The following is a 22,680-nucleotide window of genomic DNA, read 5'->3' as shown; positions in this document are numbered from 1 at the left end:
GCAACCTGAGCATAGGACCGATCCTGAGAAACGCCTATCTCTTCCGAAGCATGCTTGGTACGTTTACCCGCAGGCTGGATGTCGGGACCAGGGGGCATCTCTTCGTTGCACGGAACCATATCCTCAGGTTCCTCCGCATCAGAATCCGGGCCCACTGCTGCCACTGTTTGATCTATGAAATCCAGATCCAAACCAGCCATCGTATATGATGATTTGATCTCGAAGGAGGACTGGCCCTCTCTCTTGCCAGCTCTCTCGCTCTCCCTCTTTTCTGTACAGAGGCGCTGTCCAGGGGTGTACTCTGCAAGGAGAGCTAATGAAAACTGAGGTTTACCTGTCACCGTGCAGGGGCAGAAGGGCGAAACAAAGGCCTGGCGGTCTCCACGATAGGACGGTACAGGCTGGGGTGCCGGGCAGGGATCCGTCAGCAGCGTCCGGGGACAGGGCGTCAGGGGTAGGCGACCGTGGATCGGGCGTCAGGGACAGGGTGTCTGGGCGTGGACAGGGCGCCAGGAGTAGAACGCGCTGGCGGCTCCAGGAGCAGGGCGTCTGCTCCCGATGGCTCCAGGAGCAGGACGCCAGAAATATGGCGCTAGGGATTCCGCTGGCAGCGCAGGGAGCAGGCGCGACTGGCAGAAACAGGCGGAGATGCAGCCCTCGACTATGTTGACAAAACGCGAACGACCGACGAACAGAGGCGACGACGGGGCTGACGCGAACGGGGGGTGACGACAGACAGGTCTTCAGGCGGCGACGACACAGATCACGGCGACAGCAAGGCGCGCCAGACCAGGCGATGGCAGGGCGGCACGAAGCAGGAGCACCATCGCGACGCGTCTTCTCTCTCTCTCTCTCTCTGTGTGTGTGTGTGATGAGAGGCTTTTCTAACGAGAGATGATGATGCTAGTTGTATTTGTTATGGTCTCATAGGCCATTTTGGCCTTCTAGAGACATTAATAGATCTTTCTTTCTTCTTTCTTTCTTTCTCTCTCTCTTTGAGCATAGCCACAGTCTTAGTCATCTACACATATACCGGGGGTATTGATCAAGCCGCCCAACTTGGCAGATCCAGACCTCCTAGACCCTGACATAGGCATCGAGGCACTTTCATAGACAGATATAGAAGATTATTGCCCAGGCTAGAGCTAGACCCTCTATATTCCCATGAGATTGTATCAGCTATAGCTCTTTTATTTGTCAGCTAGAGTTTCCCTTATTTATAGTTTCTATTCTTCTTGTACTATTTATTACATTTTCATTTACTGTTCTTAGATAGTTGTATCATCATACATATGATTGTAACTCATGTTCTCACAGGTCATTTTGGCCTTTATGCATATGTTAATATATCATTTCATTTCTCTCACGTATAATATGAGTGAAGAGTTCAACCCCACATGAGATTATTAGAGCTAAGTTGGGAGCATCACCCATGGTGGTTGAGGCCTTGGTCCAAGCAATGACTTTCATACATAGACTATGAGAGCTACTCCAAGATAGATATCCATGGCTAGCCCTGGCTTCTTCTAGACACAGCGAGCAACAGATAGTGATAGACATTGTTGGTATGCTCAGATGAGTACATGGATGAGTTTACATGGATTGTAGATTGACACATTGCCCCCCTTTGACCATAGCTTGGATTACCCTACCTTTGACCTAAGCTGATCAAAGCTGAACTGTGTGATTAGAGTAGACATACTGAGGTTAGATACAGAGACTGACCCCCTCTCCCCATGGCATGAGTGGATCCATTTTCTTTACATATTTGATGATGGTTTCATCACCTGAACCAGTTAGATGAATACATAGTTGCCTCATGGATTGTGCACAATAATTGGTCAGACCCGCACCTCATCCCACCACTTGAGGATTGAGATAGGCAGATGGGAGGGCATACAGACAGAGGAATGCATATGCCAATTATGCAACAGAGAGCCAAAGACAAAGGAACACTACATCTGCCAATGCATGGTGTATTATGATATACGAGGCACATATCATTGTTTGTTCCGATAGGGTTTTGGACCATTGAGACGATTCGTGCAGTTTGAGGATTAGAGATGCTTGGGTTTCTTCCTCTTGGAGCTCCAGAGGTGCTCAGTAGGTATTCTACAGAGTAGGAGCCCCCCATAGTCTCACATAGATAGAGAGAGGTCACTGAATTTTTCACTGCTACACGACTGAGTATGGCACATACCACTACTACTGCCACACAGTCTATAGGAGTACATCATCATTGGACCTCATCTTTTGTAGGTGTCCCTTTGGATAGATTAGTGGCACTCAGCGTCTAGGCGCCCACATCCACCGGGATGAAGGCCTAGACATCCACACCACAGACAAATTAGAGCCATCATTGAGTACCACATGAGATAGATGCTAAGAGACCTCAGACATGCAGAGATACATCTCCTTAGAAGATGGACATCTCATTGATGGAGAGTTTCCTTTTTCTACTTTTACTTTTAGATCATCGACATGTTTTCTTTTTATGGGATACTATTTCACTTTTCAATCTCATAGGCATGGTTTTCATATTTTCTCGTTCGAGATGAGAAACACACCATCATTGTATGTATCACTTTGGTCTCATAGGCCACATTGGCCTTTTAGAGATGCTAATATACTCTTTGTTTGTTTGTTTCTCTCTCTTTCTCTCTCTTTTTTTTGTGAAAATAATTGAATTAAGTAGCAATATTTACATCAGACCATCAGGTCAGCTAAGAAATCAGACCAAATACAAATCAAGGTGAAAGGCTACCAAGACCCTATCACATAAATATCACACAGAAAGGACAGCTGGATTGGAGCGAACAATATCCAACCAGGGAGCAACAATGTCAAGAAGAACTAGATCAGTTAAAACCAGAGAGGAGATTTGCCACAACACTAAACCACGAACATGGGACGCATGACCTTGGATGCCCGAGGTAGAATAAAAAATAAAGGCATTCTGAGTATGCCAAACATTGCATAGAGCTGTCCATCGAAGGAAATGGAAAAGGTAGGAATAATCTGATTGCAAGGTGGACATAGAAGGCATCCTTCCCATAATCCATGAATGAGCTGATATTTGCTGCTGAGTCATGGAGGACCACACACAGGAAACAAAACTCCAAATCTGTTGAGCAACAGGGCAAGAGATAAAGAGATGAAGCAATGTCTCATCACATGTAGTGCAAAATACATAGCGACCATGGGAGATCTTGCGAGCACGCAACACATCCCCAGTTGGAAGACCCCCAATAGGCAACGTCCACATGAACACTTTACCGTGATAAGGAACCTTAGACTTCCAAAGTTGGAGGAATCTTTCCTGCCACTTCTTTTTGCTGTCTCGAATATGCCATAATTTATTAGCCTTTCCAGTGACCCATCTCTTGGCCTTGACCATCTGATGATAGATCTGATTAGCTAATAAGCACGCAAAGGAGAGAACCTCAGAAGCTTGTCGTGTAAGGACGACCAAATATCATGATAACCACGAGGCACCTGAAAGTGCTAATGAATGCGCTGGAAAGAGTAAAGTCAGGGCTGCCCAGGAATAACACCATCATGGATTGTCTGCAACCCCAAACGAGCCATCTGATTAAACTTATCTTGCTGCAAGTCTTAATCAAGCCAATCCAACAACCTAGAGGTAGCCAGCACCTCTCCTTGTAGTGAATTCTCCTCCTTGTCAAAAGATGACGTACCAGCGAGATAGTAGGGTTTGCGGGGAGGAACACGGAGTGAACTCGGCAAACATGGAGAAGAGAAGAGAAGAGAGAATAAACTCTAATGAATGGAAGGATGAAGTTTTGAATCATGGAGTGAATGTGATACAAGGGAACAAGGGTGCCGTAGCACAAGGAAGATGATGAAGATAGCCACGAACCACGAACCGCAATATTCTCCTGAAGGGGTGTGAGGGTAGTGGAGAGGCTAGAGAGAAGAGGTGACGGACTGAATGAATCAGCCGTAAGGAATGAATGAGAGAGTGGCCTATAAATAGGCACAATCAGTCTAGGATGGCGCCCCTTTTTGGGTCTGCAAACCATAAATGCAAACCCTAAACGCAAAACGCAGAAACGCAAAAACGCAAATTGGGACAGTGTCCCTCGTGGGGAAATTGTTCACTTGCCCAAGCGCCCTAGTACAAAGATGATGAAATCATGCAATGCATAGGAGGAATGTCAGACTTTGTGTAGTGCCAAGAACCATAAGGATATGCCCGTACTCGATCTCGGGAGGTAGTTCCATGCTGACCAAGGGACGAAGGCAAGAAGAAGAGAAGGAAGAAGATGTAGAGGATCCCGAAGATCCAAGATTTCCACCGGAAAGGGAACCTACAGTAAAGAACAGTAGACAGAGTGAACTGGAGAACCCGAAACTTAACCTCGGGAGAGAAGCCACTAGCTCCGTGCATCCATGTTGAAAGGAATACGAAGGCCTCATCACCCAATCATGGCTGAACCTCCGAGGTCCCGATCTAGGTGGTACCTGAAGATCTTGGATATCAATAAAAGAGATGACTAGTCAAAGACAACCACCCTAAGAAAGTAGAGGATGGGTGAAGAACTTCATGTGGAGTAGGTTTCCTCTCTGAGTTGGGAGGTGGAGGGGTCACTGCTACAGTCAAAGAAGAAGTAGATGCTTTGAGGACAAAGAAATAACATCCCCCTCTGAAGTAGATAGGGAATCCAAAAACTCATGGATCACGGACTCCAAAATGTTTGATGATGAAGGAAGTACCGCCGATCGTGCTGAAGAAGGTATCTGGGGTGCTGAAGAGCTCCCAGAGGTAGCCTCTTAAACTTGAGTAGTCGAGGGTGGGGAAGGGTGGGGCTCAGAATGAGCAAGAGGTGGGCAATAGTCACTGTCTCTCAGTGGAGCAGATTGGGTAGCCAAAGAAGAGGAAGGAGTCGAGCAGCCATTGTCTCTCGAAGAAGCAGACTGACGAGGAGACGGTATTAAACAATCACTGTCTCTCGATGGAGCGGACTGCAGATCTGTAGGGCGTGGAAGCCACTGCACCTGAAAATAAGTGGGAGAAGACTACCGCTGGCATTGCGACAATCTCTAGGAGGTCGTAGCGCCAATCGATCCTCCATGTGCTCGAAAGGACTTAGTGGGCATTGGATGGGTCTTATTGCCTTGAGCATAGTACTGTGATAGCCCGATGCAGAACGATCTCGGTGGCCCAGAAAGGAGAGGTGGCACAAGGAGTGCCTGGTGGAAGATGCATGTACTCCGGAGGTGTGGGGAGCAAAGGTCGATGTCGATAGTCTTCGGTGGGATGACCATTCGTGCCGTAGTAGGAACACCCAGTAGAAAGGCAATCTGTCGGTAAAGAAGCCATGGATACTAGTGTGCCTTGCTAAAGAAGGAAGAGGTCAGCCACCACGAACCACGAACCACAATGTCCGCCTCAAGGGGTGTGAGGGCAATGTGAAGCACGAACCGCAATGTCTGCCTCAAGGGGTGGGAAGATAGTGGAAGGGCTGGAAGTGAGCTGCTAGTGGGAGGAGGATGCGACCAACAGTATGAGGTTGCAACCAGTAGAAAAACATAGGTGAGGAGAGAGAAAGACTAAAAACGCAAGCAGGAGGTGAGAGAAAGACTAAAAATGCAGGCAACAAGACTGTGATGATGTGGCAGGCTGTACGGCAGTAGGTCTGCACAGGAATAGCAGTCGCCTTGCTGGAATCAGCTCCAAACTGCGTGAAGAGGGCTGGAAATCAAGCGCCAACTGATGGAGATAGCAATGGACAGCTTCGGCTGAGATGTCCTCCGCGAACGGGGTATGGGGAGCAAGCTAAAACACTTGAAATCTGCAAAAACGAGATTTTGATGCAGCGGAAGAAGAAGAGAAGTGGATGTTGAACCCACCACCGGTGTTTGCCTTCACTGGAGTGGAGGATCTTCACTGCTAGGTGAGTAAATCCAACTCTGATACCATGTCAAAAGATGACGTACCAGTGAGACAATAGGGTTTGCGGGGAGGAACACGGAGTGAACTTGGCAAACATGAAGAAGAGAAGAGAAGAGAGAAGAAACTCTAATGAATAGAAGGATGAAGTTCTGAATCATGGAGTGAAAGTGATACAAGGGAACAAGGGTGCCGTAGCACAAGGAAGATAATGAAGACAGCTACGAACCACGAACCGCAATGTCCTCCTGAAGGGGTGTGAGGGTAGTGGAGAGGCTGGAGAGAAGAGGTGACAGACTGAATGAATTAGCCGTAAGGAATGAATGAGAGAGTGGCCTATAAATAGGCACAATTAGTCTAGGATGGCACCCCTTTTTGGGGCTGCAAACCCTAAACACAAAATGCAAACTGCGGGTGAAGGGTTTCTCAACACTCCTTACGAAAATCAGAAGGGCGCCAAACTGCAAAACGTGACATCTCTTGCTAGGATGCAATCAAAGGAGAAAGGAGAAAAGACAAGGAGACCTTAACAGGCCTCGTGGATTTTGTCTCATAGGCCACATTGGCCTTATGTAGACGTTAATATATATTTCTTTATTTATTTCTTTCTTTCTTTCTAAAGCTTACACTTCTCTTATTTGTATGATCATTCATGTATGACATATTCACTCCCATCTATATACTTATAAGTTGTAGGTAATAATAGTGCATGTTACATATGTTGCATAAGGTTTTGGCATCTTACTATCAAGTATTCATCTTGTATACTCTAATAGCATTGCTAGTCAGACTTTAACATCTATTCTATCATCTTTAGTCTAAAATAATCAAATTGATTTTTTTTTCATACTAATATCGCACTATACCTTACAAAATCTTAAAGTTTCATTAGTACTATATTTTAATGTACCGTACAGTATTGTAACTTTTGTACTTGACAGCCATGATTCCATGTATTCCATGTATACTAGCAACCTTGCAAATGTATAGTTTTAGAGCCTAGGTGCAAACTATACTCATTTGCATTCCAAACCACAATGACTAGTACACAAAATAGTGATCCCAATGGCAGAAATACTATCAGCATATAGTACCTTGGATGCAAACCAAGTACATTCAAGATCCACTATATAACTAAGCTGTCCATCACTAGGGAAGTGGAGGTGCAACATCCCCCTTGAGTATCAAGCAATACTCTGAACCTTCTATGCTCTACCAAATCTAAATAACTAAAACACTCCTCCATCCATTTGTATTCATCTATAGGTAAAATAGTATTGAAATCTAAGTAAGTAGCACATGGAAACTTCACCTTTAACTTCACTTGTCTCGAAACTTCCACTAGGTTTTATGCATTTGTTCTTTTGGAGACCACACATATCCTTGGGACTTTTTCTCTTATACAATGTTTCTCTATTTGTTCCAAAAGGGAGACAACATAATAGGAAGTAGCAAGAAGCAATGCCTCCCAAAACTTCTTATTGTATTGCTTTGCATTGAGAAGCATCCAACTTATGCCAAGCAATCCTACACCCACTTCAAAGTACTCGTCAAACATGTAGAATCAAACACTTGCTTAAACTATACCCATGTTGACGGCGCTCTACCTTGTATTAAAAGTAATGTCCACCACTACAATGCACTACCCTTGGAAAATGTGACTCCCTACCACACTTTTGATGACTCAGTGAAGTTCCCTCCTAAGTATGCCGCATCAAACTACTAAATAAAAGTCAAAGCCTTCAATTAATGTATTGGGAATGGAACCATGAAACCATCTTTTCCTCACAGAAAGGGTGATAGATAACCCAATTTAACACTTTACATCAAGCAAATGACTTCACAAATCTGAAATAAAACTTTACCACAAAAATCTTGGACAATCAACACCCAATTGGCCCAAAAATTGGTGCCCCTTGTGGTATTTCTTTAACTTGTATTGCTATGAATTTGTAATGCACTGAGATGTGGATTGATCTCTCTAACAAATTCCAATATTTTGGGTTGTCACCAATAACCAATATCATCATGATCCAATTTTCTCCTTGGTTCTAGCACAATTTGGGCACAAATTGAATAGAAACAAATGCATGTGGGTCAACTTCAACGTGGATAAACAATCTCTACAAGATCTGCTGTAATTGGTTATACTCTAGTGGCTGATTGAATCTTTAGGCTTCTATTTAATGGGCACACACTTCGAGGTGGCTGAGGAACCCTAATTTTTTATGTAAATTAGGGTCTTGACAGCATAAACACTGCTGTCCACCTTCAAATAGCTGAGAAAACTAAGAATGCTTGAGATTCAATGGATACCACTTGAGACATTTGATAAACCCTAATTACAATTGTAATTAGGTCTGAAGTTAGCAAAACAATACTAAATGTCTTCAGATCCGCTGAGATGATGGAGAAGGACAGAAGAGAGACAAACATTCAATCCGATGCCAAGAAAGTGTTGTAACAACAATCCCCTATCTTAAAGAGAGATTCAGGTCACCGACTGGTTTTTAGGGTTTTGCTGCTATCTGAAACCCTAATTTCTGCACCAGCAACTATCAATGACCTTGTTTTGAGGGTTTCCTACTGTTTACAGCCCCAAAATCAGTTCCAGATCAGGTTGCCCTGCTGTTTTAAATCTTCAGCATGTCTCTCCCTACTCACAACGGAGTTTTCCACCCTCAAATCTTCCCCAAGTGGCCCAAAATAGGAGAAAAATAGACCAACATAGAAGATACACTTGCATGCAGCCCAAAATTGACCCTTGCTTTATAACTTAAGTGCCCTAAATAAGCTCTTTACATGTTGAACCTTTCAATGTAACTCACTTGTAAGGTGCTAACTTTTAATTTAATGAAAGTTTCACATTGTATCTTGTTATTTTCCTTGCTCTCATACCACATATCCTATACACTTGTCCACTGCATGACCAGTGTCAAATCCTTCATTGTCAATACAATGGTCATGTCACCATGGCAATAGCTAAGGATACCAAAATTAAAGTAATTTCAGTTAAAAATCCTAGTGAAGTTTAATTAAATCATTAAGTTCACTTCTTATTCTTATGACAAGAAATTTTCATTGGGGCTTCCACATGCAAAAACAAGTTGTGCCTAGCCTTTTGTCCATGCTCTCATTTTTAATAACATTTAATGCCGTGCAGTCTCAATATTAAATTCCTAATCTCTTTGCAAGTAAAATGTGGCCGATTATATTACTTAAAAAAACTGATTACAACGGAATGCTCATGCTCAATAGATTAGCTAGACCTGGTGCAAGGTCATAAATACATCATGTGTACAAGCCTCTCAAGGCGGTCTAGGGGGGATGGAAGCAAGAAGCCATTTTGGTGGGGGGGGGGGGTATCGCCATCTGGGGGCTGCTTGCATGCATCAAGAAGAATAGGTCCTGGCCGGCCCACGTGCACCTAAAGTGAAAATGGAGCCCCTGACGAGCTCGAGACTTGCCCTGCACCTGGTCCCATCGGCTGCGGAGGGAGTGCATGATGGAGGTCCAGAGCTCTACCAAAGTTGCCTATACTGAAAGTCTCTCCCTGCCAAAAACCTCCAGACAATGCGCCTTCTAGATGTGCCATCAAGTAAGACTCCCTACGATCTCCCATACCTCAAAGTGATCTGCTGTGGGCTCCAGTACCTGCAGGATGGGTAAAGCCTCCAAGCCAACCATTGTGCACTATCTAGCCTCAATGATGAAGATCGTGTCTTGCATCCCGGCCTCATATAAAAGGTGACGGCCTTGTGACTGCCTACCAGCGGAAAGCTCCCCATGAGATACATCCAAGGTTGGGCGCAAGACGACGGAGAATGCGGCATACTCCTTTCCACACGAGCTGTGCTGCCTCACACGTCCAAAGGCAGTGCTTTGGAGTTTCCAAAAACTGTTGCCTGCAGCATTTACACCCTCCATCCTTCTACATCTGGGCTAGCCAACTCCCCACTGCCAGGCCTCCATGTGCCAACATCCATAAGAAATATGATACCCTCCTCAGCCTCCAACTATCCCATAGGCAGCGCCAAAAAGTCCACCGGAAAGCATCCGTGATGCTATGCTCTGCCTAGTAACTGCTACGGAAAGGCGCCTAGTCCATGTCCTCCTTCATCAGTATGTGTCTGCCAATCCTGGCTGTGTACTCCAGGAACCTCGGTGGCTTCTTGGCGACCGCAGTGGTTGGCCATAGCCACTCTCAAGGGTCCCACTCCAACTCATCAAGTGGCCTGCTCTCCTATATCCAGAAGCGCCACTCCTGGAACTCCTAGAATACATAAGGGTCCAGATGCCATGTCTTCCCCTAAAGGCCAACCATCCGAATCCTTCTCCATGGAAGGACAACTATCCCCTCATCCTGCTGTCCTCTGTCAAGGACAAGACGCCCCCCTCCTGAACGGTGAAAAAAGTCCCATGTGGGGCATTGCCTACTCTACCTGCCACCTGTAGGGGGATACCTGTTGGTGAAAATCTAGTAGCCCATACCTCACCAGGCTCTACTGCCTCTCGTATCAGGGAGTCAAGCCACTCCTGAGGTATCGTTGCGTCAATCTCCCTTCTCCTCCTGCTCTCTGACAACTTGATGCCTACTGCAACACCTCCTAGTCCACTATCTTGTACACCTCCCGCCATGTCCTGATGGTACGAGCAGGGACGGCCTCTCAACCAGCCCATTGGATGTGGGGGCACTTGCCAATCTGTACCTTGTCCCGATCTCTGACTTGGGGGTTCCAGATCACCGGATGGCGGTCTATCTCCTCCTGGCAAGCTGTGGAGGTCTGAACTAGGGCCTTACGAAGGCCCTGCCACACACAAAGTAGGCTGCGGAGGAAGGAGGATCTGGGGGACGTGATCTGGGCCGTCGTGAAGATCCATCTCAAGGATGGCCTCCAGTCACCGCCAAGCCTCGGTCTGCACTCCTGGTGACCCTCCTGCAGTAGGACCTTCCAGGTCTGCCCTCCTAGAGACCCTCCTGCAGTAGGACCTTTCAGGAAGGAGGATCTGGGGGACGTGATCTGGGCCGTTATGAATATCCATCTCAAGGATGGCATCCAATCACCACAAAGCCTTGGTCAGGATTCTTGGAGACCCTCCTGCAGTAGGACCTTCTAGGTCTACGCTCCTAGAGACCCTCCTGGTGTAGGACCTTCCAGGTTTTCCTTCTTGGTGTGAGACCGTGGACTACTAGCTTGCCCAAAAGGGCCAAGCTCCGATACTCTGGGTCTATGATCCCAAGCCCTCCCTTTGACCGATGCAAGATGATGGTCACCCATGCTACCTTGGCTTGAGAGTCCCTGGAACCGTCTAACCGGGCCTAGAGAAAATTCCGAACTAGGCGGCGAAATTGAACTACATAGGACGAGGAAAAGCACCAACACGAGAGGCGATGTACCAAGCTGCCGCTAAGAGGACCTAGTTGACCACCAGGGCTTGGGCCACTAGGGAAAGGCAGGCAATGCTTCAGTAGGTCAGCTTCCACCAAATAGAGTTGAGGATTGGAAGAAACTGCTGGGTAGGAGTGATGTCGAGTCCCACTTGGAACCCTAGGTAACGGACGGTCTATTGCCCTCTGCACACCCATTTGAATCCGAAGTGGATGCTCCACTCCGTGCTAAAGTCCGGGTCCCCAACCGACTTTCGCCGGTTGATTTTCACTCCGGTTGCAGTGCAAAACACCTCGAGAGCTAGTCTCACTCTAGCATCAACTCATCGTCCTCTATGTAGAGTGCTGTGTCATCTGCATACTCTGAGTCTAACAGCTCTGTCTCCTCTCTCACTGGAAGTTGGAGGCCACGTATCCCGCTCACACGCGACTTGAGGAAGTGACACATTGCCTCTACAAGGAGTAGGAACATATACGGGGTCAGAGGTCAGCCCTGCCGGACTGATCTCTTTAGTCGAAACTCCCCCCATGTGCCACCTATGAGAACCCTGCTGGTATCCGATGTGTAGAGTGTGGAGACACCGTGGATCCATGCCTGAGGAAAGCCCAACCTCACCATGGTGCCCTCTAAGAAGTCCCAGTTAACCCTGTCATAGGCTTTCTCGAAATCCAGGAGTAGTACTGCCAATTCCTGTAGCCAATCCCTGACCACTGTGCTGGGCCCACTTTGTCGCCTCAAAGAAGGTGAAGACATTGTCTAGGATGCTCCTATCCTGGACAAAACCTGTCTATGTGTCATGAATGATGTCTGGTAACACAAGGCAAAGTCGCCTATCAATCATCTTGGCCAGTGCCTTATAGGCCATTGACAACAAGGTGATCAGTCTCCACTGGGATAGCTCCATGCAGTCTCCCCCTTTGGGGAGGAGACTGATAAGACCTGTTGATAGACTCCCTCACATTCGTCCTGAGCTGAAAATCTCCTAAAAGGCCAGTAGTAGGGGTCCTTCACCACCTCCTCGTAGGCAGTGAAAAAGGCCTTAGAAAAACCATCCTCTCCCGAGAATTTCTGCCCATCCTGTGCATGGAAAGCCTCCTTTAGTTTCTTCTTTGTGAAGGGGTCTAGGAGGGAGCGTCCCATCTCCTTTGTGACGAGGGACGGGGTGTGGTCCTAGACCTGCTGTTTGCATCGTTGTCCTTTGGTTGAGGTTGTCTCCTGCTGGAAAAGGTGTCTGTAGTAGTTAGTGGCAATATCCTTCACCTCATCTGGGCTAGAGTGAATCCTCCCATACTGATCCCGGAGGTTGCGTATCTGCTCTCCTGAGGTGCGAGGCTCATGCACTTGGAAAAACTCCCTGCACATTGTGTCCCCCTTCCGCGCCCAAAAGGCTGCTGAGGTGCAGAAGGAAAACTCCGAGTGCTTGTCCTCTAGGCCGGCGAGGGCTGCTCGTGCGCGCACCTCCTGTGTGTGGAGAATGGGATCCATTGGTGCCTCCTGTAGTAGTCTCTGCGTGGCTGCTAGGTCTTGCCGTAGTGCTCTCTCCTCCTCCCAGCTTTGCTACCTAGCCTGTAGGGATGCCTCTTGGCAGATACTGCTTGACTCGGCTAGGACCTCTGCAACCTCCTCTGCGATCCGGTCCCTCCTGTACCACTCCCTAGTCTAGAGCTGCTCAATTTGTCTCTTCACCTCCTCCCTCCTGTAGATGGAGTTAGGGATCTGGCAAGATCGTGTGTCTAGGGCAGAGGCTGGGGCATCAAGTGTCAGGAGAACCCGCAGACAAAGTGGTGCCAACCAACTGCCCTACTTGGCCTCTGCAAGAGCATCCCCACTCTCCCACTTAAAACCTGTCCAGCCGCTCCGCCTAGCCGCCTGTATTGCCAAGAGAAGTCCAACAATCTCTCCCTCTTGTGGAAAGCTGGGTCTCTCCAAGCATCTCGTGCTCCTCCTACCAGTAGGAAGACCTCCCATGCCTCTTGTTCCTCCCCAGCCATACCCTCGTAGTCTCTACCTCTACCTTGCTAGTCCTCTAAGGCCTCCAGGTTGTTCAAGTCTCCTCCAACAATCTAGGGTCCATCTCTAGGAGTCCTACTACGATCTCCACCTAGAACCTGCTGCGTGCCCTAACCTCAGTAGGGGCATAGACATTGAGAAATCCAAGGCACGAGTCCCCAATATCCAATCTGATCCATAGAACCCTCCCTGCTACAATCGTTCCGTGGTCACGTACATAGGCAGTGAGGCTCGCGCCAATAGAGATGCATACACCTCTACTCCTGCCATGGGCACCATGGTGTGCTCTCAGTAAGCGTGTGAACTGCTTGGGAGTATCTTCCCCACCTGATGGGCCTAGGCGGGTGTGAGCTTGTGCTCCTATAGAAGTAAGATGTTGATCCGTCCGGTGAGGGTAGGCTACAACTCCTACCGAACAATCAACTTCCTGGAACCACGTGCCCCACTGTAGTGGAGGCTATTCACATTCCAGGATGCAAGATGTAAACTCATAGGGAAACCTATGACTGACCGAACAGGCATCTGTTCGGTGTGGAAGCTGTTGACGAAGAAGAAGAGCTATGGGGCATGCGGATACGCTTTGCTGCGGCCTGGACGGTGAACTCCATTCCCCCATGGTAGCGCTCGGGCGAACCATGGGGGTCATAGATGCACCTGGTTGTACCACCAGGGAGTCTATCAGCCAGCAGGCTGAGAAGCGTGACTCTGTACACTGGTAGAAATGGGCCGCCTATGCCAGGGGCCACTCGATCACATCCATCGGAGCTCTCCACTATAGAGGGGCTCGAAAGATAATGTTCAGATGTGGGACCTCGGCACTAGCCCACTAGTTAATGTCCATCATGCAGCTTGGCCACTGCTGCCATGGCTGTGTTTGAGGGGTCTTTGACTGGGGCTCCCCCTGCCATCTCCTTCTTTGTTGTCGCTGGACCCATGTAAAACCATTAGTGTCCATCTATGGGCCTGTCGGCGAAGCTGCCTTGGCTCCAAAGCGCGTGCAATCTGCTCCTTGATGCCCAAAGTCATGGCAACGCAGCCACTGCCTTGGTTGCCCAGTCACAATAACCTGCTACTTGGAAGAGTGTCCGCCTGCCTCAATCTCGAGAAATTGTGGTATATTCTTTGTATCTTTCATTACCACCCGTACCTTTGGGACTCCTATAGTTGTCACTGTGTCCGCAAAGGAGGCGGGAAGGATAGTGTTGAAGAGGCGTCCAAAGTCCTCCACTAACTAGTGGTACTCTACTACTAGTCCGGGGAAGAGTACGGTGACCGGATGTCTAAGAAACCTGTTATGGAGCGCGCATGCCTCCAATGTGAAGCCACTGTACGAGGGAACCATGTATATGACCCCCTTCGTGGAAGCATAGGATAAGCTATCCACTAGCTCACGGGCTATGTTTCCTGAGGTGAGTCGTACCATGAAGATCCCTTCACCCATGAGAACCGCCTCAGCGATGTGCGCAGTGCCAATGCACATCGTGGAGTGAAGCTAGTCTCGAAGCTAGGCCCTAGATGGAGAGTGTCCTATGACCTGACCAAAGATCGCTGTTTCTTTTAGCTCTAGCTCTGTGGCACGGATGGCTAAGAGTTGTTCCTTAGAGAGGAAGATGCACAAGGTGTTTGAGTGGAGGGCACTCGCAGAATGCACCAACGTCTGACTAGAGGTTTCCATTGTGCGTCCCTGCTGAGAACCTACCAAACACGCTATTGTGCTACTAGAGGGGCGAGGGAACGATGGCGAGGAGGGGAGGGGGGAATGCTGTTTTTTGACAGTGGGGGAGGTGCTGAACCCCACTGACGGCCGGCTCGCCACGGGCACAGTGCAAGTGGTGAGTCTGCGAGAGTTAGGGCCGCAGGATAGAAGAGGTGTGGGGGGGGGGGGGGAGATTAGGCGGAGGAGGTGGGGGGATCAGGAGGGGGGGAGGAGCTGGTGTGGAGGATCAGGCGGTGGGTCAGGTGGGGGAGGAGAAGGGGGGGTCAGGCGGAGGATCTGGGTGGTCAGGCGGGGGGTCAGGTGGAGGATGCGGTAGATCAGGCGGGGGGGATAGGCGGACGAGGCGGGGGGGGGGGGGGGGGGGGGGGGGGGGGGGGGGTGGTAGGTCGGGGCTGTGCTCCATAGGGGCAAGCGCATCATGAGGGAGGAGGGGCTTTGGGCGGGAGAGCAGGGTGCCACGGGACAGTGGCGGGGGGACACTCTAGTTGGATGGCGGGGTGCGAGGGAGCAGCGGTGCATTGGTAGGAGCTGTTGGGTCCATTTTTTTGCTTGAACAAGATTCAACAAGTTTTTCCTAATCTCTTTGAACTTGAAAATGTTGAAATTTTCCACAAACCTTAGTCTAGGACGTTAATTCATTTAAATCTCTAAACTCCATGACAACAAAAGCCATTTTCAAGGGGAAATTCAATTTCCTTGACCAAGATCTAATTTAGGCACCCCTCCAGCCCCTATCCATCACAAATTTTACTAAAATCCCTTGCTGCCAAAGCCAGGATTGTTTGTCACTATGACACACATTTAACTTAATCTCACATGTGTGTAACTTAAGTGTCACAACCTAAGTATCCAAAGAGCATTAAGTTAAAGATACATTCTTTTTGTGACACTGGCCCTCTATGCAAAAAAAAATAGGGCTATTGGAGAGGGGGCATATTAACCCCTCAAATAGCCATATAGCCTCAGTGATGCACAAGGTGTCAATACGAAGGGGAGAATGAAGAGAATCATGGAGTTGTGCTTGCTAAGTTAAGTGACCCATGGCCTAGCACGAAGACAGGAAGTCTCCTCATACTCCTCTATAGCCTTGACCATTTGGAGATATTCCTAAAAAAGATGAACATGTAAGATAAAAGACTATGTGCAACCGTGGGTTGCACTAGCATTGGCCATTGCGCATTCTTCTTTGATTACCTCCTCTTGAAGGAGCTGCAAGATGCCAAAGAAAGGAGAAGCCATGATGCAACACACACTAGCAAGGGTGGGGTTGGGCGTGTTACAATGCTAGTAAGGAGAGCAAGTGGTAGACGGTGTAGCGAAGGCAAGGGAGCACATGGCAAGAGTCAAGCTAGCAAGAGTAGAACCAAGGGAGTAAACGACAAAAATTACAGGAGCAAGAAATGGGAAAATAGGTGGATCAAGGGGCACTTGACATTGGAAATAAGATATGGGAGCAAATTGTGAGGCTAGCATGTGTTGGGAGTAGAAGGCCATAGATTTGATGGGGATAGGCAGGTGCATGAATGGACATTTCGGATGTGAACAAGAACCCCTGTGCTTGGACCACTATTTTAACCTCTTTTTTCAAGTTCATCTTGTAAGCATCTTTGTTTCAAACGTTTAGGGTTATGGCTAAGGCATCTCACATTTTTGTTTGTAAAGAAGTGTATGAAGTATTGGAACCAAAACCAAAGTAAAAAAGGGTCTACTATAAAAATAGAACTGGCAAATAAGACAAATTATTAAGAATGATAAATTTTCAAAAATACAATGATTTGGCCCTAAGATACTCAAGTTGCATATAATAGATGAGCTTTGAAAAGAGCGATTCATGAAATCCTTCCGGTCTTGACAACAGCTAAAAAGAATTTTACTTGAAGAAGAGCTGTCAGTTGGTAAGGATTTTGCAGCTTTGGAATCTACATTTAGCATATCCTGTAGAGTATTGCTTTCTGCAGCTTTAGAAACTCCCTTCTCACAGTTGAAGTCAAAAAGATTCATGAGATTCAAAGTGTCCATTTTATCATCTATTTTGGGAGAACTGCTTTTACTAAGGGGTGGTGGGGATGCAACCCTAGCTGTAGGACCAAGTGCTGCAACTGCAGGATCTGGTCGTTTGCCTTGATAGTCTATTTCATTTAGCACAGGGATTCTCTCCACAAGTGCATTCCTGAAGATAGACACTTTATTAAAGATCCTGAAGTAATTCAATTCTATTTGAACGTGAAATGACACTACAAGGGAGAAGCTTTCTAGACCTGATATTTTGATGTTTCGAGATTAAAGCATTAAACTCAACAGATCTTTGCTGCAGCTCTAGAAGAGAATTGTCTGTGTACTTTGAAATGAACTCCTGAATTTGTCTAACATTAAAACAACAATGAGAACAGTCAGCATGTTATATACTTATTTTAATGTCTACAGGAAAGTCAGAAGATTTATATTGACTACTTTCCGGAAATGAGAGAGAATGATAATAAGCACTCTAACAATTGAGATAGAGGTTGATAATAATTACTCTGTGCATGTGAGATAACGAGATGATAGTTTTAGTAAAGCTATCAGACAAAATGCCTTAATTGTTGGGCTAGTCTGTAAATCACCGGCAAACATTTCCAACACATCCAGAACTTCGAGCTCTGTAACCTGGAGGAGGAGGACATAATGTTAATTGAAACTAAAAAGGAAAAATAGACCATGCCAACTGGTCACAATCTACTCACAGTAATTGGATCTTCCGTCTCCAACTCTCCACCATGGTTTATAAGCATCTCCCCATATTCCCCAATGCACCATATTGTTGCTAGTGCTAGGCTTTCCTAACATAAATCAGCAGTTAAGAAAATATTTAAGCATGAGAACCTGGATAAAACTCCTGATTGTGAATCTCAAGTCATAAATGAGATTATTGCTATAATGTAAAGTGTAAGTATCTAAAAATTGAATACATAAGCACAGTCTGGACCCACGCTGCCACATATGAAAATACTATTCCACTTTTTCAAAATTTGGGGCTGTTGGCATGATTGGGTCATCTGAATTTTTTTTGATTCGGACTTTGGTGTCCACGGACATATATCTAGACTCAAGGGTCTTCTACATTGGTAGTTAGATCTCCTTCAACATGCAAACATTCTCCCTAGGAAGGATTTGGTTCCTTAGCATACAGCAATTTCTTTTGCTTCTTTGAAGTGACTTTTTGTATTCCATGTGATTTGATATAATATAATCCCCCATTACGGGAGGAGAAAAAACAAAGCAGCTTTGACATGTGCACTAAGACTGAAGGGATTGAGAGGAGAAGCCAACCATAGAGCCCACAATTTCAACATCAATAAAAGTGTAATACCTAACTATTGCATTGAGAATTCCAAGCTTAGAGTTAATTTATTCTTCCTTGCTTTCTTAGTGCCAAGCTGGAGTGAGGTTTGGTTGCTTTATTGACCAAAACTTGAAATGTGTTTTGCCTTTTGGCACTGATACTTGACTGGTATCAGTAGAGACCGCACTGTCAAGAGCTCACATGTAGTGTAAAGACAGCTGATCACAAAAACAACTACTGAAAGAGGGAAAATCTGATCAAACGCAGCCAAAGTCTGAGCAACCACGAAGATTACAATTAGTCGACACTGAGAAAAGCTCGAAAGTACTGTCGTCCAACCCACCCAAGGTCAGAAACAGGAAAATGCAGGCATTTGCTCATGAGGTCTATAATGCTAGAACCATCTAGGTCTGGAACAGGAAGAAAGTCCCAAAATTCTATGTCCTGAGAAAAGCATCTCTCTTCCTCCTCATAGTCTCTAAACTACCTTGTAGTCTCTCCCATTTCCCATGGAGGGTATGCACAATATCTGTCCAGATCCTGGAGAGAGTCTCTATAGTAGATATGCCCAGAAAATCAATAGCCTATCTAAATCTGGCTGTCCATATGTACCAAGCAACAATGCTAGCTATGAGCTCCAATCTATGACAATGTCCCTGACTCCACACTGCTTGTGAGAAATCTGACATATAGTCCTGCTCACAAGCTGACCTGCCATAAGATAGCCATGAAACTACTATAAATTCTCATGTCCACAAGCTGGGCCTCTCTTTGTGACCAGCTTTCCCAGCATCTTGACACGTTCAGCTTTTACCCATTGGCAGCTCAAGCATTTAGTGATATATTTAAGTACGCCTCCTTTGAGCTGTTCCCAGTGATAGCTTCTTCTTAGACAGCATTGAGAGTCTACGCACAGCATGGATGTTTTGAGAATGGGGAATCATGGGCTCCCCATAGAATCTTCTTTTTGAGTGCTTGACTTGAGGGTATGCACAGTCTTGTCTTGAAGTAGACAAGTCCATCTATAGAGAAGTTCAAATACTTGAGCTTGAGTTTAGGGTTTATCTCTCGGGATAGGATCTCCTTTCGTATATGTTAATGCTTTGGATCCTTAGTTGCTTCTTCTCTGGCTATCTCTATGATTGAATTACTGGGCATTGACACATGGCAGCTAGAGATCTTGGCTACCTTAGCTCTCGTGGGGCTACCATCTCTGCTTGACCAAATGAAACTCTTGAGAAGTTGCTTCACCTAGCCAATACATGCCTTGGAGAAGGTCTGACAAGAAGTAATATACCACATAGTGGCCAACAAAACTTAATCTGCCACTACCCTTCCTCCGAGTGAAAATCTTGTAGTGCTCCAATATAATAGCTGCTGCCTTATGCTAAGTAGTAGGGGTGCCAACCACTTTCTGAAGAACTATCAATGCGTACGCGGCAGCCTGAGTATCTCAGTATAAGTGCCATGCAAGACCCAAGTGAAATTCTCATGTGGCTTCCAGTCTAGTTGTTAAGCATCACAAACCCAAAATCCATAAATAGGATTTGTGCCAATCAATAAGAGCTCCTAAGGCTCGATAAAAGATCCCCGTCACAGCAAGAAAGGCCTGAAAATTCTCCTCACCCTCATCCAGGTAAACAGCTATGTCATCTGCAAACTCTACATCCAGCAACTCCTCAATCTGGGATGGGAAGTCTGATGCCTGGAATGCCAGTAGCTCTATCCCTTAGAAGGTAGCTCATGGCCTTTGCAACAAATAAGAAAAGGAGAGGCGCAGGGGCATTCATGTCTCACTGAACTCCGAATGCTAAATCTGTCACCTTTGCCTCCACAAATAAGGCCTTGGCTGTGAGCTGATTAGTAAAGAGCCAATACACCTTTGAATTACTGCTTTGGAAAAATCATCCTCAGCATGGTAATCAAGCCCCAATCAACTCTATCATAAGCCTTCTTGAAATAGAGAAGCAGAACAATGAGATCTTGTCCCCTGGATCATGCAGGAGCTATGGACTCTCAAAAGGTGAAAATACTGCCCAGGATGTTGCACCCCCAAACAAAACCAGCCCAGGTAGGGGAAATAATGTTTAATATCAGGAGAGAGAATCCAAAACTGATCACTTTGGCTAGGATTTTATATGCTGTTCCAAGCAAAGCGATCAATCTCCATCGGGTGATCTCCAATGTCTCTCCCACTACCTTTATGAATAAGGTGAATCAATCCCTTAGACAGTCTCTCTGGCATATATCCAAATGCCATAAGTTCCTGAAATGCTGCTAAGAGTCCTGTCCTGATCACATCCCAGTAGCTCAAAAAGAAAGCCTTGTCCAAACTTCCCTCTCCCAAACACTTCCATAATGGTAGTGCCAACAAAGCCTCCACTATCCCCTCTGAAAATGGGGCCATTAAATGTCTCCTCATGCTCTTTGTGACCACTCTCCTAGTGCTCTCCCACACAATCTCTCTATCCCTCTCAAAGTCTGGAGACCTCATTGTCAGACCCAACAAGGCAGTACAGTAATCTGTGGCCACCTGACCACCCATGAGGGATCCATCTGCTATTAACATATATCTCAAGAGTTAGAGAACCCCGCTTTCATCTCTTGTCATGGAGAAGAAGCAACAAAGAAATAAGTTTCAGCCTCCATCTCTTTGTAACATTGTGTATGGCTCCTAGAAAGTGGAATCAAACCCTTGAATATCATAGCAAGATGGATCATGACCTGACAATTTAAGTTTAACAGACCAAGAATTACAATAAATGTATCAATGCTTGTTAGAAAGGATCTGAAGATTTGAAGTGTAAACACCGAGCTTAACAAACCTCAGTAACTTCTGACATCTAAGAAAATAACCTGTTTGTTTTGGTGGTTTTATCTTGGTGTGTTGCCTGAATTTACCTGACCACTCCAGCATTCAGCCATTCGATAAAACAATCTCACAGTATAGCCTTGAAGTTCAGGAGTATTGCTTATTATGACAATTAGTATAAAGACTGATTCATTTGAGATGTATTCTCCAGCCTAAAAATACATGGAAAAAACCTTGACACATACATGAAAGTATCCAACTTCTTAATGTATGAAATACACGTAAAAACTCATGCAATCAAATTAGCTTTGGGATTCTTGTGATTAATAAGAGCCTACACAACCAGATACTCTTTTCTTTCTTGATAGAATTAATAAATTACTATCAATACCATCAATGCTCCCTTTTATTTGTTATAAATTATTTGTTGTATTTCTTAATTTATTCAAAGTCATATGAGCCTAGGCTATGAAATGAACTAGGTAAGTAGATGATTGATTATTGTGATGAATTTCTTGCTGTTGCATAAAGATGTATTTTCATGTTTCCCTTTAACTGAGGGGGAAAATAAGGATCAGAGGCAGCTTATGTACAGCATGCTGCATCAGCAGTACTATTAAACCAGCTAGATCAATTGCTCTGTGGGGGCAGGAAGCTTGAGTTCATTTAGACAAAAACAAGTTACACTACTTCCACTGGTAGGTTGTCATTGACATAGCTTCGTGAAAGCTGTCAGATTGTTGTTTTAAAATGTGTGAAAATTAATATTCATATTAAAGGATCAGCTGGTAGCACTAAGCAAAAACACATCAAAACAGTTTAGAGGCTTCTCTTGATGAGATTATGTGCAACCTTGCAACAGTTATGCTTTCTGCTTTTGGCATCTTTGGAAAGCAGGATGTCTTGTATCACCATGTCACGACAGTTGGCCAGCATTCCCTTGTGTCCTGCCATTACAGTGTTTCAAGTAGATCAGATGTACTTACAACTATGAACACTCTGATCACATCCCAAGTGTACTTTGAATCTTCATTGAAATTTCCTTTTGACCCCTAGTATTACCTGCTTCATGTTCAACCTCTTGTGTAGACCCACTCTATCTGTGACTCCAAAGATTTTGTTCCATATCTGTTTGGCTTCTGGGCAGGTTTAGAAAAGATGTAGCAGGTTCTCTTCTTTGTGTTGGCAAAAAAAACACCACAGGGGAACAGTATTCTCCATAAGAGCAGGTTAAGACTCAGTGAGAGGGTGGCACTCAAAATCTCAAGAAATTTTTGCCCCAGAATTTGAACGAGGCAACATGCATGGTTTTGCTCCACTTGTTAGAAAATCGGCATGGAGCTGGGCTTATTGAAGTCTTTTCACTTTCTCGCCTTAGTAAGAGAAATGCCAGTAGTTGGAAAAATGGTAATAGGCCTCAAGAAGGGCATTCAATAAGCTCCACTCTACTGCCAACACATTCGAGTTATACCTGTGAATAGCTGTGCTATGAATTTGGTGCCGTGCAGCAGTGAC

The 22,680-nt window shown here is 45.9% G+C and overlaps 1 protein-coding gene across 4 annotated transcripts in view; it reads right to left on the bottom strand.

Annotated features, from left to right (window-relative positions):
- Nucleotides 1-22,680, bottom strand: part of LOC148012641 (AP-1 complex subunit gamma-2-like) — a 235,857-nt gene that overhangs the window by 43,515 nt on the left and 169,662 nt on the right. For 3 of the 4 annotated variants that reach the window (XM_087668808.1, XM_087668810.1, XM_087668811.1), the window contains 5 exons: nucleotides 21,255-21,377; nucleotides 17,755-17,850; nucleotides 17,550-17,677; nucleotides 17,290-17,394; nucleotides 16,906-17,201 (listed from right to left, as the gene is read on the bottom strand). In XM_087668808.1, coding sequence (XP_087524934.1) covers nucleotides 16,906-17,201; nucleotides 17,290-17,394; nucleotides 17,550-17,677; nucleotides 17,755-17,850; nucleotides 21,255-21,377 — 748 coding nt within the window. The remainder of the gene's footprint in view (nucleotides 1-16,905; nucleotides 17,202-17,289; nucleotides 17,395-17,549; nucleotides 17,678-17,754; nucleotides 17,851-21,254; nucleotides 21,378-22,680) is intronic. The other variant, XM_087668809.1, reaches the window with a different exon arrangement.

Source organism: Lygodium microphyllum, chromosome 27 (assembly GCF_053477565.2).
Source record: "Lygodium microphyllum isolate KBCC chromosome 27, Lygodium_microphyllum_v1.1.10, whole genome shotgun sequence".
Lineage (NCBI taxonomy): Eukaryota > Viridiplantae > Streptophyta > Polypodiopsida > Schizaeales > Lygodiaceae > Lygodium > Lygodium microphyllum.
This window is presented reverse-complemented; position numbering and strand designations above follow the sequence as displayed.